The sequence below is a fragment of the Juglans microcarpa x Juglans regia genome, chromosome 4D, assembly GCF_004785595.1.
Source record: "Juglans microcarpa x Juglans regia isolate MS1-56 chromosome 4D, Jm3101_v1.0, whole genome shotgun sequence".
NCBI lineage: Eukaryota > Viridiplantae > Streptophyta > Magnoliopsida > Fagales > Juglandaceae > Juglans > Juglans microcarpa x Juglans regia.
In genome coordinates this window covers 27,628,641-27,644,625 of record NC_054600.1, presented here as the reverse complement: position 1 = coordinate 27,644,625, position 15,985 = coordinate 27,628,641, and the positions used below count along the sequence as shown (strand labels likewise).

Here is a 15,985-nt window from a genome sequence, read left to right as displayed (position 1 = left end):
ACAGGTTATATATGTATCGCTTCTCAACCTAAAATATATAATTAGACCCAAGTAGAAGATAAACACACGATGAAAGCACCATATGCACAAAATATGGTAGGCTAGTGCATTTTAAATATATTACAAAAATATGAAAGTCCATGGCTTGTGATGGAATACTCTTAAAAAATGAAGGGGTGCGTATGGAAAAGGATCTGCTCATTAATAAATAAATAAATAAAAAGGTTTTTTTAAGTAAATAAATAAAACCATAATAAGCTAAATAAATCCTCAAATACGTAGTTGCCATGCCAAGCCAAGCTGGCCGTCTGAACACTTTGCACCTTTGCACCGACTGAGGCCGGTTCGGCTATTAGTGAATACGAAAAACGTAATCGTCAATCTGCCGTAGAATCTTATCGTCGTGATCAAAGGCGGAGATAAAGGGAAGAAAGAAAGAAAGACCGTAACGTAACGGCGTCATCGACACGAAAGCGAATGATTTGAAACCGCGTTTCAATTTACCCAAAAAAATAATAATAAAAATGACCGAAAATAAAGCCGTCCATACAAGGATACATATATATTTACGTTGTCCGAGAGAGAGAGAAAGGACAAGAAAGCTTGTGTCCCTAGCGGCAATATTTCTGAGTTCTTCGAAGTGTAGCCCAAGGCCTACTCCCCCGTGCTTGTGGACATCACCGCCACAGTTGCCCGATAAACTCGGTCGCGGTCTTCGATAACTGTCTGCCCGTACTTTCGAGGTTCTCTTGCTCGTCTTCCGCCATGCACTGAGGTCTGTATCGAGTCTATTTCACTGAAACAGGTAGGGTCTGTCTATGACCATGACTATGACTATGATGACCGTGTGTATGATCGCGCAGTCATGTTCTTTTTTCTATTTTTCTGATAATTGGGTTCCAGTCGATTAGTACGAGTTTTTGTTGGTGTGTGTTTTAGAGGTTTGTTTCATTACCATATCTGGTAGTATTAGGGTTTTTTATACGTATTAAAAGGTTTTAGCATAACAGAGAGGGAGATGGGTGGCGTTGATGAAAGTGGAAATGCTATGCAAGTGGGGCTTCAATCTGCATTTGGATTGAAACCAAAGAATCAATTGGATATGCAAAATTTAAACGCGTCTCAAATGGGTTTTCCAGTGCGTCATTCACCGCAAAATTCGAGTCCTGGAGGTAGTGAGAATGGTAACAAGAGATCTGGTATACCACCCTCGCATCCGAATAACACCGCTTCTTCGCCTCAGTTTCCCCAGTTTATGGGGGCCCGCCCGGCTTCACGACAACAACCGGGTTCTCAGAGTTTAAGCCCGGGGCCTTCCCATTCTAGATCTTTATCTCAACCCACGTTTTTTGCGCTTGATAACTTGCTGCCCCCTTTGAGTCCTTTGCCTTATCGTGAGCCCTCGATGAGCTCGCTCTCTGATCCAATCTCGACTGATTTGTCTATGGAAGAAAGTGCTGTCAATTCTCATTCCCTGCCACTTCCTTTGCCTGTAAACGGACATAATGCATTTCGGGTAGGTGAGGGCCTTCCTCCTCGTAGAGGGCACCGGCGCTCCAACAGTGATAGTATTCCATTGGGATTTTCAGCCATGATTCAGTCTTCACCTCAATTGATTCCCATTGGAAGTCGGGGAGTTTTGGACCGGTCGGTTTCTGTAAGAGAGAATTCAGGGGTGGACAAGCCAATCCAGTTGGTGATGAAGAGTGAGTTGAAGAGGGATAGGGATGGCAATAACATTGCTGATGGAACAGCCGAAGGGAAATCTGAAGGAGAAACCGTTGATGACTTGTTTAATGAAATCATGAATCTGGACAATATTGATAAAATGAACTCATCTGGTACAGAGGAAAAGGATATGGATAGCAAAGTCAGTGGCTCGAAGACAAATGGATGTGATAGCAGTGATAATGAAGTGGAAAGTCGTGTAAATGGCTACTCAAACAGTTCTAGTGTTGCTAATGAGAATAGAGAAGGAAAGAGAATTGCTGGTGGAGACACGAAGCCCACTGTTCGACACAATAGAAGTGTTTCAATGGATAGTTATATGGGAAATTTGCATTTTGACGATGAGTCACCAAAGCTCCCACCCATAGGAACTAGAATGGGCCAACACTTACCTATCAGTACCATTGATGGGAACGCAAATAAGTTCTGCGTGGAGTTTGGAAATGATCACTTCAGTGAGGCTGAACTGGAAAAGATCAGGGAAAATGCGAAACTGTCTGAGATTGCATTATCAGACCCGAAGCGTGCCAAGAGGTGTTTTTTCACCCTTTTATCTGTGTATTGTTGGCAATCATTGTGCCCTTGAGTGAATTTTCTCATTTCTGATTTTCTGATCCAGGGTTTTGGCTAATCGTCTGTCAGCTGCTCGTTCCAAGGAGCGAAAGATGCGTTACACTGCAGACTTAGAACAGAAGGCACAAACCCTACAGACAGAGAACACTACATTGTCTAATGAGCTTACAAAGTTACAGGTGGGTATCTAGGTTGATGAGATTTGTTATTAACTAGTAATGAACTTAATTAATAATTGATATTCGTTATATGCTCTTGGTTTTATTTTCCATTTTATTATCTAGAGGGAGTCTATCGCGCTTAAGAGTGAGAACAATGAGTTGAAATTCCGCCTTCAGGCCATGGAACAGGAGTCAAAGCTCAAAAACGGTATGCATACTTTTTCTTCTGCTCCGTGTAATTTAGTCAGCTGAAGCAAACTATGATTTATTAGCAAATATTCCATCTAATTTTTTTTTATAGGTGATCAAAAAGTTGTATTCATAGAAGTAGGCAAAGCCCAAGTACACTGGGAGTATACATGAGTAAGCTAATTAGAGTTTAGCAAATATGCCATCTAATTCTAGTGGGGGCTCTTCTAACTCGAAATTATGGTATGTTAGACTAGGTTGTAGAGAGGCTTCTTCTGTTGCCTTTCCCCTAATTTAGGTTATTGATATTTTAATGAAATTCCACCCCCTCCCCCCGAAACCAAAACAAGAACTTCATATTTTGATTTAGCTGAAAGCTGTCTCATTCTTCTGTTACGAAATGTGCTTTTGACCCTAGCTTCTCATTTCACTTTACCCATTCCTCCTTTTACCACATAAGTATACAAAAACTTCCAACTCTGATGATGTAATTTTTACTATTGATCTTTTTCCCATTTTGGCAGTATTGAAGCTGCTTGGGAACTAGATTTAACTGATTATTTTGGCAGTTCCACCATGCCTTTTACAGTATCCAAATATATATATATTTTTAATATAAGTACAGTATCCAAATATGTAGCACAGATTATTTTAATTTTATGATTTTTGATTCTGTATGGATTGTTCAATCTCTTCTTCCAGGCTCTATCAACTCCTTGACATATATGCTAGTGGAAACATAATTGACCTAGATTCAAATAAACATAGGCAAAGTAGGATTTAGTTGCTTCATTTTGTACTGGGACTCTTATATACAAGGGGGATAAGTTCAATATATATAATTTTAAGTTTTTGGCACTGAGAAGGAAAAGAAACCCTAAAGTTAAGATGCCCTTCTATCTGTGAGTAAATCAGAAAACAAATAAATCAGAAATCAATCTAAGAGGCTTCTCAAGTTCTTGATCAGCACCAGTAAAAGTGTGCCTATGAATGCTTTAAGTGCCTCTCTTAAAAAAATTAATACTTCAATTTCAAATCTCAGCGAGGCTCACATCAAGCACCTTGGTAAACAAATAAATCAGGAATCAATCTAAGAGGCTTCTCAAGTTCTTGATCAGTGTCAGTAAAAGTGTGCCTGGGAATGCTTTAAGTGCCTCTCTAAAACAAATTAATACTTCAAGTTCAAATCTCAGTGAGGCTCACATCTAGCACCTTGATGCCCACATAAGGCTTCATAGAAGAGGCGGAAGTTAAGAACAAAAATGTGCGTTTTCTTTTACAAAAGTTCAAGGCAGTAACAAACATGCTGGATTTTGCTTGTAGAGTCGATAGTTTTTATTTTTATTTTTGTTCCTTTGTAGTTTTTACTTGAGAAGAGAGTACATTAGGAACTTGAAACTTTAAGCAAGCAGAAGAAACCTTTAACTCTGTTTCTAGTACGTCTAACGCAGCTGTTTTCCTTCTAATTGGGTTACTTTGAACTTAGAAGTTCTCATAAAAAAAAGGTGTGATTGAGTGATTAATCCCAACTCGTGTAAAATTTCACCTGACTTTACAATTTAACCATGAAGTGCAAAAAAGTGTAATTCGTATCAAATTACATGATTATCCCTGTACAAGTGTGATAATTTCCAGAAGCACTTTACTCCCCCTCATGCTCATGCCTGGCTTTACACTTAGGATCCAGGATACACGACTGCTTAATTACATTAGTTTGATGCAACTTTAAGATGCTGTTCAAGCAGTTCACACTTCACAGGCTTGTTGCAATGGAAATTCTTTTGCTCGATGACGGTAGTTTGTCTGGAAAACTAATGATGGGGCATGGCATGTATTTTGCATCTCCCAAATCGTCAAGATATAGATTGTGTTTTGTCATTGCTACATTAACTTATGTTTCTAAGCCAATTGAAACTTTTACTAGAGATAACCGGATGAAGTTCCCCAACTTTTTTTTTTTTTTCCAAGTTTGCATCAGTATGTGTCTCAAACGAGGATATCTATTACATGGGGCTTTGATACGAGTCATTAAAGTTGTACTGGTTCAGTTTGTTGCTCATCTTGCATTTATTGATGTGTACTCTCTTAATTTCTCTCATCCTGAAGATTTTAATGGGGTTGTTTAATATATCATCGTTTGATATTTGTTGCTATGGTACCTAGTTCCTAATAGTTTTAGGGCTGCATTTGGGCTAAGATATTTGTCTGTTTTGTCTTTTGACTCCCAGCTTTAAACGAGGCCTTGACCACAGAAGTTCAGCATTTGAGGCTTACTGCAGCAGAATTTGGCGGGGAGGGCTACCTTGCAGACTTAATGGCTCAGCAGCTTTCCATTAATCAACAGGTGTTCCAGCTGCAGCATCCCCAGCAAACACAGCTTTACCATTTGCTGCGGCAGCAGCAGCAGCAGCATGTACTGCAACATCAGGCACAACTACAGCCTCATAACAATGGAGTACAGCCCCAGCTGCAGAATGATGATGCTGCTGAGCAAGAGCCAAACCCATAGGTTGCCGTTTCAACTTGTCTATTCAAACTGCATGGTGTCCTAGCTTTTGAAATAGCTCATAGGAAAAAAAAAAAAAAAAGCCTTACTATGAAATAAAGGTTGTGTGCCATCGTATATAAGCTTCTATAAATCTAGAAATACATAAAATCGTTTATTTTATTGAACCTGGTCATTTTTTAATTGGTTGGTTATGTTCAGATGTAAAAAAACTGAAGTTTTGGTCACCTTTTTGATATACTCATTTCATTCTCTTGGGCAATATATGGCTGCATGTCCGGCTTGGTTACGTTCGTCGCAAACTCCATCCAATAATTATTTTGCGTTTCTCAATTTCTATTTGGAATACCAAATTCTGCTCAATTTCTATTTGGAATACCAAATTCTGCAATAAGCATTCTTCGATAATTTCTGTTAGCCACAAAATGTTTACAGACCAACCAGGCGACAGATGCCACAAACGCTTGCTCACGTAGAGTAATGCTAGAGAGAAACTACTATAGCAGTGCACATTTTTCATTCATTCATTACATGACTGTTTCTAGTCCTTTACTTCTTTTTTTTTTTAGACTTGAAAAATATATAATCTAAATGATACCACGTCATATGTACAAAATAATTACTCCCAACAGTAACTACTATCCATATTTATTCCATCAAGTTATCAAGTTATGAAATATCAATGGGAAAATTGACTGAATGTGAGATTTTCTAAAATAGATAATGTGGTAAGTGCTGCTGCAACATTTTCTCAGTTTTCCAAGTAAAAAAATGAAATGTTAGTACAAGAGAAATGTTTCTATCAATCAAACAAGTACAATTTAGCGGGACTGAAGAATTAAAAAAGGAAAAAAAAAACTTTTTGGCAATTAGAAAGAACTCCAATTACAGTAGCCAATTGATAGTGTCGTACCCCTCCCTAAACAGAGAGAGAACAAAATTTCAAACTTGGAACTGTGAAGTTAGGCCTTCCGGGGCCTTCCTCTTTTACCGCTTTTCCCTTGAGAAGAATGTGAACTTTTATTTGCTGCTGGAGGTCGACCTCGCCCACGCGTTGATTTATTAGCACCTTTACCTCGACCTCGACCAGAAACATTCCTACCCCCCTTTCTCTGTTCTGTCTGCCCATTGACCTGTTCTTCACCATCTTCACTGTCAGCATCACTGTCGTCTCCATCTTCCGAGTCAGATGAATCTTTCAACTTCTTCCTCTTCTTAGAGTTACTTAAAGATTTAGCAGTACCCTTTTTAGCAGTTTGCTTGACAACCGGAGTTTGAAGCTCAGGCTCTTCACTACCTGCAGAAAGAATTCTTCTGATTAGGTAACCAGCTTAGACCCCCAAATCGTCAATACAATGTTGACAGCCAAGCTAATTTCAACTCTCAGGCAATGGGAGGCCCAGGCAAGTCTGGCCCCTAAAAACCTGCAAACATATACATTGTCCACTTGGCCAAAAGTTGTGCCTTGAATCGACAAATATTCCTTTCATCCAAAACATGTAATAACAGGAGTTCTTCCAACAATAAATCAGACCAACCATTTACACTACATGCTTTGACATCAGCATACCTTCACCAGAAGCTTTGCCATCATAAATATCAAGCTGAAAAAAAAAAGATAAAAAATTATCCAAAGTTAATAACAGCTTTATCTGTATTTTTTTGGGAACGTAATGAAAAGCAGCTACTAAAATATAGGAGATAAAATGCCCTTCCAAAAGAAGGGAAAATCGCTGCTGAACATTAGATTTTGAACAGAGTATGGCATTAAAGAGTCTAGAGCAGCTAGCTGTCACTACAAAACGATTCTGCCATGCCAAAACACTTGCTGTTTAAGATTCTTCCGAATCGAACATTCCAAGCACACCATTTAAGAAAAATTCCTATTTCATCTAGCTCATTTATCAAAGAACGCAATTACTGTTTCAAAATCATTGTACTGCCAAAACACTACCAGGCAGTTAAATGCTCAAAGAAAGATCGATGACCGCTGAAAGCTAAGGGTAACTACATTTCTTCTGGCAACAGTGTTCAGACAACATTCCGATAAGATACAACACCAAAAATGCAAGAGCACCCAAAATTCCAATAACAGGATACTGTGATCTTTTAATAATCACCTGATCAAGTTGGTCACCCACATTTTTTCTATCAACCACCACCATGGAATGGCCCATACCACATGCAACACTACAGGGAAAAAAATAATAATTACAAAATATGGGTAGAATTGTTGAAAACAAATTAAAAGGTAAAAAAAGATTAACACGCACCTGATGACATGCATGCCCTCAAGAATATCTACTTTTTTGGGTATTGCGGAAGATCTTAGGAGCAGAAACAAACACAAAGCAAAACTTAAAGAAAGAAAAAAGAAAGCCTTTAAAAGAAAGGAAATTTATGATTTAGAAGTGACAAACCCTTACTTCTGCCCATTTGGGCCAAATCCCAGCTCTCCATGTTGTGCATGGCCCCAACTTATGCAGGAGGAATCAGCACCAACAAAATGGTGCATATTACCTGAATCCATGCAACGTAGATTCCAGCCACTGTAAAAAAGCAGAAAATAAAGTTATCTATGCAATTATGCTGAGTACCAGTCAAACCCAAAAACTACAACCAGCAAACCTCTAAATTATTGCTTCATGAGTTGGAAGAGTAATACACTTTCATGATGTCAGACAGGATATTATATTACTGAAAGAGGCTTTGGATTTACACCAACAATAAAGGCCAGGAGACGGGATACTTGTAAAGCTGAAGAGAATACAAAATCTAAAAATCAAGGGAAATTTTTCTGATATGCTTTGATGGCTAGTCAATTTGAATCATCAAGATTTCCTAAATGAACTCAAAATTTTGGCCAAAAAAAAAAAAAAAATCAAAGTGCAATAGGAATGCTATAATATTCAGAATATTAACAGCACTATTGGTTCTGCAAAACTGCTTGACAATTGCATGATTATACTTGGATAAAGAAAGGCCGAGCCGACTTGGTTCTTTGGATCAAATCCCACAGATAATTGTTCATTTTTTTATTCAGTAAACAAAACTTCTACAAATAAAAATTCATAATAACTCCCAAAACTCAAAAGACAACAACACCAAAGTCTTGGTGTTAAAGCCTTCATTCACATGACTACAAGCCTCGGTTTGAAATCCCTTTTCATGCTAACCTTTACTCATCCCATAACTAATCTTGTAGCAAACTTCAATTTCACTTTTCTCTTTTATCCATTACTTTAAAAAGTTCCACATATGAAGATGTAAAAGCAGAAAGTGAAGGACAAAGGTCCTAATGGGATCAACTTGCATGAAAAAACATGAAACTCCTAAACAACTGTGGGAGATGTCAAACAAAAAAGTTAATCCAAAGTTACAGAAAAATCTATGCAGTTCGTGGAAGAGTTTCCACAGATAAGTTGATGAAATTCTATTTTTGGGATGTTTGGGTTAGATTGCAATGCTTTGTCATGTCATAGATCTTATTGGACTATTGAAATGGAACGTTTGTCAGTCTCACAGCAAAGCATCATGGAAGATTGTTCCATCTAGTTTGTTGTGTTGCAATTGGAGAGACAATAAAGACAGAGGAACTCAAGGATTCTTGTTCAAAACCCTTTACCACATTGGATGATTGCTCATTCAGCTTTTTCTTTGTAGTTTACGGGGCTTTTATGCCTTTTTTTTTTCATAGGGTGTATCTCAAGTATTAGTTCTCTGTACTGGGAAACACATCTTTTGATCCTTAATAACACTTAACCAACCCCTAGGGGTTGGCTCAAGTGGTAAAGGCCTTGGTTTTGGTGGTATGCTCCCTCGAGGTCTAAGGTTTGAATCCTTTTGGGTACAAACACTTTCTAGGGGCCATCGGACGGGGGGAACTTCCCATTGAATTACCCGAGGTGCACTTGCGGGAAACTCCTTGCCGAGGGTCTGTGCACCCTCGGATTAGTCGGGACTTTGATCTTGGAGACCCGGTGCCAATAAAAAAAATATAACTTAATGTATAAATAACACAATCATGATGCAGAGCCAAACCTTAAATCCATGAGAGGTTTAGGATACATCCAGTCATCACCGGCATTCTTTATTTTGCCCCACATATACAACTGTCCTCCACCTAGAAAACAAATTAATTTTAACAAAAACCAAAAAAAAACAAAAAAAACTGTAAAAAAAATAGAACACAAATTTAAAAATTAAGGAGTGGTAAGGTTCGGAAAAAAAATGTTCTCCAATTAATAATGTTTTCATATTCCTTCCTGCATATGCCATTTGTATAAAATTATTTCACTTGCATGGTAAGTAGAGGCCTAAAGCTTGCCTTTTATATCAATAAAATTTTACTTTTACCTATTAAAAAAAAAGTAGAGGCCTGAAGCCCCTTAGAAACACTAAATAGGATCCTCACTTCAACTAACCTTGGCTAATTGCCAATGAGCCCAGTGGGTTACTACTTTTTTTTTATCGCTAGCCAAAGCTTACTTGATGATTTGGTCCTTTATTCGGGGGCCCATGAAGAAAAAAACATGAACAAATAAATTGAATGTAACACGATATCTTGGTCCTAAGATATGGCAAGCCAAACTAAAGCCAATTCAATTGCCTAGTAATAGACGTGTGCACTCCCACATTACCAATGGACAAATAAATTGGATATTATATGACATCTTAGTCCTAAGATATGACAAGCAAAACTAAAGCCAATTCAATAACCTTATGAAGAAGTGTTTCACTCAAATTTTTTTTTTTTTTTATAAGTTAGAACTTTATTAAGCATAATGAAATAGGCGAAGCCCGAGTACACAGGGAGTATACACAAGAAACACCTAGTTACATTCTAAAGACTTAGACTCTTATGCTTGATTTGAAATTCAATTTTTTCACCATAACAAAGTTTTTCCTCTATATTTTCCTTTAGAGAGATTAACCATAACACTTAGCTCTCTGCCAAATAATATCAATAAGAGGTGTAGGCTAATTGGGTAAACCACAAAGCTTAAACATAAATTTAATCTTCCCACAGCCCTTCTACATCTTTATCATGTCATGATCTACACATACACTCATTACATGGTTGTCTAAATGATTTGTTACATCTACTTATATGCTAAGATCTATAGAGCAACTTGCATTCTATTGTTCCACACTGACACACTCAACATGGTATCATGTTGTTCGAACACCTTTACATATTGTCCCAGTTGGCATTAAGCACCACCTTCCAAGCTTCCATAATAAACAAGGTCTATAATAGGGGAGGATGTGTGTATCACAATATCTACACTTTAAACCAAGTTCATATATACCTGCAGTGCAAGAGGAGTTAACAGAACCGGCTGAAATCACGGCATCTGGAGGTAGAACATTGTGCCTCTGAAAAACGTCAACACGACGAGGGACCCACTCATCCTTCTGCTCCCTATGTCCGAGCCTAAAAATAAGCATTCCAGGAATTACATGGATAAGAAAAAGACGGCACCATGAAGAAAGCCCATACACAATCTGAATAGCTAGAACCTACCTTCCATAACCGCCAAATCCCCACCTAAACATATTTCCACAGAAGATAGCCAACCAGAAGATATTTCCAAGTCAGCAGGAAGAAAGAGAAGTGTAATGCTATCTCACACTAGGTAAACTGAATAAGCACTTACGTGTAAACAAATCCATTTGAATCCACAGCCACTGTATGCCAAGACCAAAAGCCAACATAAAGAAACAAACATAACAACAATGCAAGTATGTTGACGTGTAGGAAAAGTGGGGTGGGGGCTGGGGGGGATTATAATGACTTATGTACAAATACACCTAAGAAAATGCGTATGTATAAATACACAGAGAGAGAAGAAGCTATTAACAACCAGTATGGTTCGTTCCGCATGCAACTTTGACAATCGTTTCCCCAGCAAGAGAAGCTATTGCTCTAGGGCGTGGTTGGGCTTCATAAGCGAGTCTCACTGAGCTGTCCTTGGTGTTGTACTGCAGGCACATCCAAAATTATGTGAAGCTTCACACTAAAAAAGGTCCCATATCGGTATGTGTATGTACAAATGTGTCTAAATCATGCAACCCCCTGTCTCTGTCTGTATACAAACTTTGACATTTCATCAAGGGTATTATCGACTAGAGGAAACAAGGTAATGACAAATCAAAGAGGTTTCTACAGTTCAGTAGCCATTTAATCCTAGTGCCACACAGCAGCTTAAATTAGGTGAAGCTTCATACAAAAAAAGTCTCATATCTGTGAGTGTATGTACAAACATGTGTTTAAATCATGCAGCGCCCTGTGTCTTTGTGCCTGCATATAAACTGTATGACACTTTATCAAGGGTAGTGACTAGAGCAAACTAAATAATGACAACATCAAAGAGGCTTCTTGATGAATGCAGTCTAATGGAAACGTTTACATAGGCTACATACGGTGTGTAAAGGAAGATTAAATATAAATAAAAGGACGTAACAAAATTCAAGATGAGAGCTGCTAGCAAGCAGAAGCGTGAAACTAAACAAGAAAGTCAAGTTTAAGCAATTGATGAATTGATTGGACTTCACACCAGCCGAGGGAGAAGCAGAAAGCAGTGGGAGGGGCAAGAGGGGGTGGATATTACGAAAATCATTCCACAGTTCAGCATCCGTTTAATGCTAGCACCACAAACCAGCTTAAAGTGCCTTAATAAGTTCATATTCGGCCATGGGAGATTTTGAAATATTAACATCATCATATGTTTTGAATAATTTTGTTGAATAGAATTCTATTGAGGCAAACTGCAATTTATCAAAAAAAAAAAATGAAGGCTAGCTGCAGAATACTACACCTAAAAGACTAAAAGTAACCACCTTTATACTTAACAAAAAATAAAGTAACCACCTTTGTAAGAACTTTTTTTCATCATATTGTAGGAAATATTTTTGAAGGATATTTGAAAACAAAAAGGACATTTGAACTATTAAGTACTTTTCTCAATAGGTTGAAAATGTCAAAGGATCCCAACAATCAAGAGGCAAGATGCTTCTGGTTCTAAGTGAGGTACATTTTTTTTTTTTGTGAATGTGAAATGAGGTACGATCTCTAAGAAAACTATCCTATTAATCCCTCTTTATAAGCCTATTTCCAAAATCAAAATCCAATGATAGTCCACCGTACATATTTCCACAGTCAGCTTGTTTCCTTCGTTAAGAAGCCAGCATATTGCATCAACTTCATACTTTTTGAGGGGGTTAAGATTCATCTCAAAAGAAAAAACTAAACAAAATTCCTATCAAACAATCCAGCTGTTCTATTAAAAACCCTCAGGAGATTCAGATTAAAAAATTAGTAGATACAAATTAATACTCATATTGGATCAGTGCTATGTAACAAATTCTACCATTTACCTTTTAGTGGTACTTGATCACTCTATGCACCCCTGATAAAAGAATTATCCCAAACATAATGCTTCTATATATGAAAGTTGGCCAAGAAAATATAGAAATACAGGTAAGGACCTATGCCTCTATACATGAAAGTTGGCCAAGAAAATATAGAAATACAAATAAGGACCTATGTCGCTATCACCAAATTTAAAGCAATAAAGTCTTTGGATCCCATGAATATGACACACGGATAACTTGGCAACTTGTCAAAAGATCATGGGGAGAATATAAAAAATGAACACATAAAACATAATGGCATACCTCATTGTCTGTTCCATGCCCAAGTTGTCCATACTGAGGAAGACCTGCAGTCCTAGAAACCAAGAAACATTTTGCAAATCAGCAAGTTGTTTGACTTAATTGTGAACTACAAAACCAAATGACAAATTGGCCGAAAAACCATGAAAACAAAAGCCCGAGTGTATCCACAAACCATACAGTATAGAAGCTCCTTCAACAGAAGTCAACCACACGGTGAAGTCAGCCCCGCAAACAGTATTTTTTACTTCAGAAACAAGACAGCGAACAGGAGATAACTCGATTTCTACAAATGATAAAGTGACTACGTAAAGCAGCTTGTTGTCAGACACTAATGCATGTTTTACAATGAGATATAACAGAAATACAAACTCTATAAGCATTAATAAGTAAAATATCATATGCTATTTGTTCACAACTGTAAAAATACATACAGGAATCAGATCCAGATACAAACATAATCTGGATGATGGACTTAGTGATCTGAATTCAATTTGCAAAGGCAAACTTTTTTTTATCAGTAATTTGCAAAGGCAAACTTGGATTAAGCACACCGCATATCCCTAATCACATTTTCCCATAAAACCTTCAAAATCAAATAACAATGTTGAATTTTGTTATTTTAATATAATGATGTTACCTAAAAAAAATGTAACACGTAAAGGGATCAAACTTGGATTATTTTATCTGTATTTGCATAATAATGTCGCATATAGTGTGACAAAGTACTAGTACTCGATCGTTATTCCAAGAATGCCCTTAAAGTACCAACTTCAGCATCAAATCAGATAGGTATTCCATGTGTTACAAGTGCCATTCTTAATGCATAAGAAACTTGGAAATATTGTGTACCCTGCCTCATATGTAGTGAGCTTATAACTCTTAAATCTATAAATGGCACTGCAATGTCAGAGTGGCCAGCCTATCAAAAACATTTGCCATTAGATTTGCATTGCCAGCTTCTAGAAATTTCATTGAACTAAATTTATAAAAACAAACCCACCATTGCGTAATGAGCCTGAACCCAGCTGTCCATGTTTGTTCCAGCCAAAGGAGAGGGAAATTCCATCCTCAGTACCCACCACTGTATGGCTCCTCCCCGTTCCAGCTCTAATGACTTTGTACCTTCAATGGATAGCCATAACAACTCGAATAACAAAATGAATAAATAAATAAATACTGGTTTTAAAACTTAATTAAGACATTTAAATCCAGGATTTTCCATGGGTTACAAAAATCACCAATACGAGCATTTGTCATATGATATTAGTAGAATATACAAATCCTTAACAGAACCTTCATCACTATCACTCATCTGTACTCTACCATCCTGAAAAGGTGAAACTTTGATAAGCAAGTAAATCTATTTCCACTTCTTGTTATGTGCCTATCAAGTTCTCTACCATCTTGACAAGGTGGAACTTTGCTAACCAACCACAAACAAAATGCCTAATAACTTTTGCAAAATAGTTTTGTTCTATCCATCTATTTTTTTCAATACTTTCTTCGAATTGTTTTTTCTCAGCCCCATTTACATTAAATAATTCAATTCTATAACCACTATATGCAGTCATTAAATTACAGTTTCAGACACTTTAATCCCTAAAATTCAAACTCAAGCCAGCTGCATTTATTCAGAACATCTGTTCGCTCAAGGGAAGCCATAAATCAAAGAGGAACTCTACAACAACCTATTGGACAGGAGCCACTCCCAAGATTTGGAGTAGACACTGAGCAAGCAAAGCCTGACTCCAGCAACTTACTTGAGAAGTTCAGACACTACAGTCGGCCTGTCTCTCTGTATAGTGTCTCCGTGGCCAAGTTGGCCCTTCTGCACATCAATACACTATGAATTAATAGCATAAAAAGAGAGCAAGAAACGTACAAACTTGCTAACAAAATACAAGTTCGTGCCTCATTGCGCCCCCATGTATAGCAACGCCCTTCAGTATCCAGCGCCACACAATGACACGATGCTACGATTCGATGCAATACCATATAACGGTCAGAATACAATTCGTTATAATGAAAGAAAAATAAAAATACCAAAACTACACCGGCAATGTTCGGTCAAGATCAAGGCATTCGATTCAAGAACCGAGAAATGCAATCGAATAGGAGCCAAAAGCGAAGCGAAACCAATTCTAGATGGAAAATGAAACTTACTGCAGCCCGAAGCGACGAATCGAATGTCAACACCGACGAGCGGGCGAAGCCGAGTCGGGGAGACCAAGTTGCCCTCGAGGCCTTTGCGGCGACCAACGGAATCCCAAGAAGTGGCACCGCAGAACAAGAGCTCTCCCCCTTTCTCCTCCTCCTCCGACACCACGTCAACCGTCTTCTCCGGTTCCACCGCAGACATTCCCAACGGTCAATAAAATCTTATGTCGAGAGAAAAAAAGGAACACAAACCGAACGGTTTCCCGATATGGCAGATCTAACGGTTAGTTTTTTTAAAAATAAACAACAGAAACAGACGGCTGAGATGAAGTTGAACTTGGCGGGAAACCGAGTGTAACGGCTAGTGAAAGGAGATCGGACGGAGAGTGGGTGAGAGGGGGGGAGGAGATTAGGGTTTGTAAGCTCAGAGACGAAGAGGAGATGAAGAAGAAAAAGAAAACCCTAATCGAAATGGACAAATATAAAATGGGGAATGAGAAAGAAAAAGAAAAAGCGATCGTTTGGTTTTTCCGAGAATAGGGGCCTTAAATTATTTCAACCGAAAGAAAAATAAATAAATATTAAATAAGAGTGCGTATCAGCGGGTAGATATTGCTGGTGCTTTGTTATTTACGTTATAACCTTTTCACTTTTGTTTATTTCTTTTTCAGTCCTTGTCTTGTGATTGTTTTTTTTTTTTTTTCTCCCCTCTTTTCCCCCCTAAGGCTCAGGGTACTGTCCTCGTCAAACCTCTTCGCGGATATCACAGCCCCAACCCCTTTCCTCCCGCTTTGAAGAAGACTCTTTGGAGGAAGGGTAGACTAAACAGTGTCATTGTTTTTTCCATGATTTCCTATATATTCCTAATATATTCTTCAATTGTGTTTCGTTCTTCTATGCTTTCTCCCCCGTCTCTACATAAATTTCATAAAGAGAAAAAATGTTTTCATCTTTAAGACTACATTTTCTTTGAAAGGTAAAGTGGGATTTT

General features: G+C 37.9%; 2 protein-coding genes across 3 annotated transcripts; one reads left to right on the top strand and one right to left on the bottom strand.

Annotated features, from left to right (window-relative positions):
- The first annotated feature begins 570 nt into the window (after positions 1-570).
- On the top strand, positions 571-5,503 carry LOC121259757 (bZIP transcription factor 29-like). Of its 2 annotated transcripts, XM_041161490.1 has the most exons (5): positions 575-775; positions 1,011-2,262; positions 2,348-2,480; positions 2,586-2,670; positions 4,880-5,503. In XM_041161490.1, the coding sequence occupies exons 2-5, from the start codon at positions 1,019-1,021 to the stop codon at positions 5,158-5,160; spliced, it is 1,743 nt and encodes a 580-aa protein (XP_041017424.1). In that variant the 5' UTR covers positions 575-775; positions 1,011-1,018; the 3' UTR covers positions 5,161-5,503. The 2 variants fall into 2 exon arrangements, with proteins under 2 accessions (XP_041017423.1, XP_041017424.1); XM_041161489.1 differs by having other exon boundaries at positions 571-2,262.
- Positions 5,504-5,848: 345 nt separating this feature from the next.
- On the bottom strand, positions 5,849-15,538 carry LOC121259778 (protein RCC2 homolog). The gene is made up of 16 exons (XM_041161519.1): positions 15,001-15,538; positions 14,749-14,810; positions 14,598-14,665; positions 13,838-13,959; positions 13,015-13,120; positions 12,838-12,889; positions 11,025-11,142; positions 10,818-10,848; positions 10,685-10,708; positions 10,470-10,594; positions 9,199-9,280; positions 7,584-7,706; positions 7,431-7,484; positions 7,278-7,347; positions 6,728-6,761; positions 5,849-6,454 (listed from the first exon to the last, which is right to left on the bottom strand). Exons 1-16 carry the CDS (start codon positions 15,194-15,196, stop codon positions 6,120-6,122), a joined length of 1,602 nt encoding a protein of 533 aa, XP_041017453.1. The 5' UTR covers positions 15,197-15,538; the 3' UTR covers positions 5,849-6,119.
- Positions 15,539-15,985: the final 447 nt, after the last annotated feature.

Bases quoted from the DNA above. Each gene is read 5' to 3' on its own strand.
- LOC121259757 (XM_041161489.1), top strand. From the start codon at position 1,019: ATGGGTGGCGTTGATGAAAGTGGAAATGCTATGCAAGTGGGGCTTCAA. The intron at 2,481-2,585 runs GTGGGTATCTAG...TTTATTATCTAG, and splicing joins ATGAGCTTACAAAGTTACAG to AGGGAGTCTATCGCGCTTAA. The intron at 2,671-4,879 runs GTATGCATACTT...TTTGACTCCCAG, and splicing joins GGAGTCAAAGCTCAAAAACG to CTTTAAACGAGGCCTTGACC.
- LOC121259778 (XM_041161519.1), bottom strand. From the start codon at position 15,196: ATGTCTGCGGTGGAACCGGAGAAGACGGTTGACGTGGTGTCGGAGGAG. The intron at 12,890-13,014 runs GTATGGTTTGTG...CTTGGTTTCTAG, and splicing joins GTTGAAGGAGCTTCTATACT to GACTGCAGGTCTTCCTCAGT. The intron at 7,348-7,430 runs GTGCGTGTTAAT...TTTTCCCTGTAG, and splicing joins GAGGGCATGCATGTCATCAG to TGTTGCATGTGGTATGGGCC.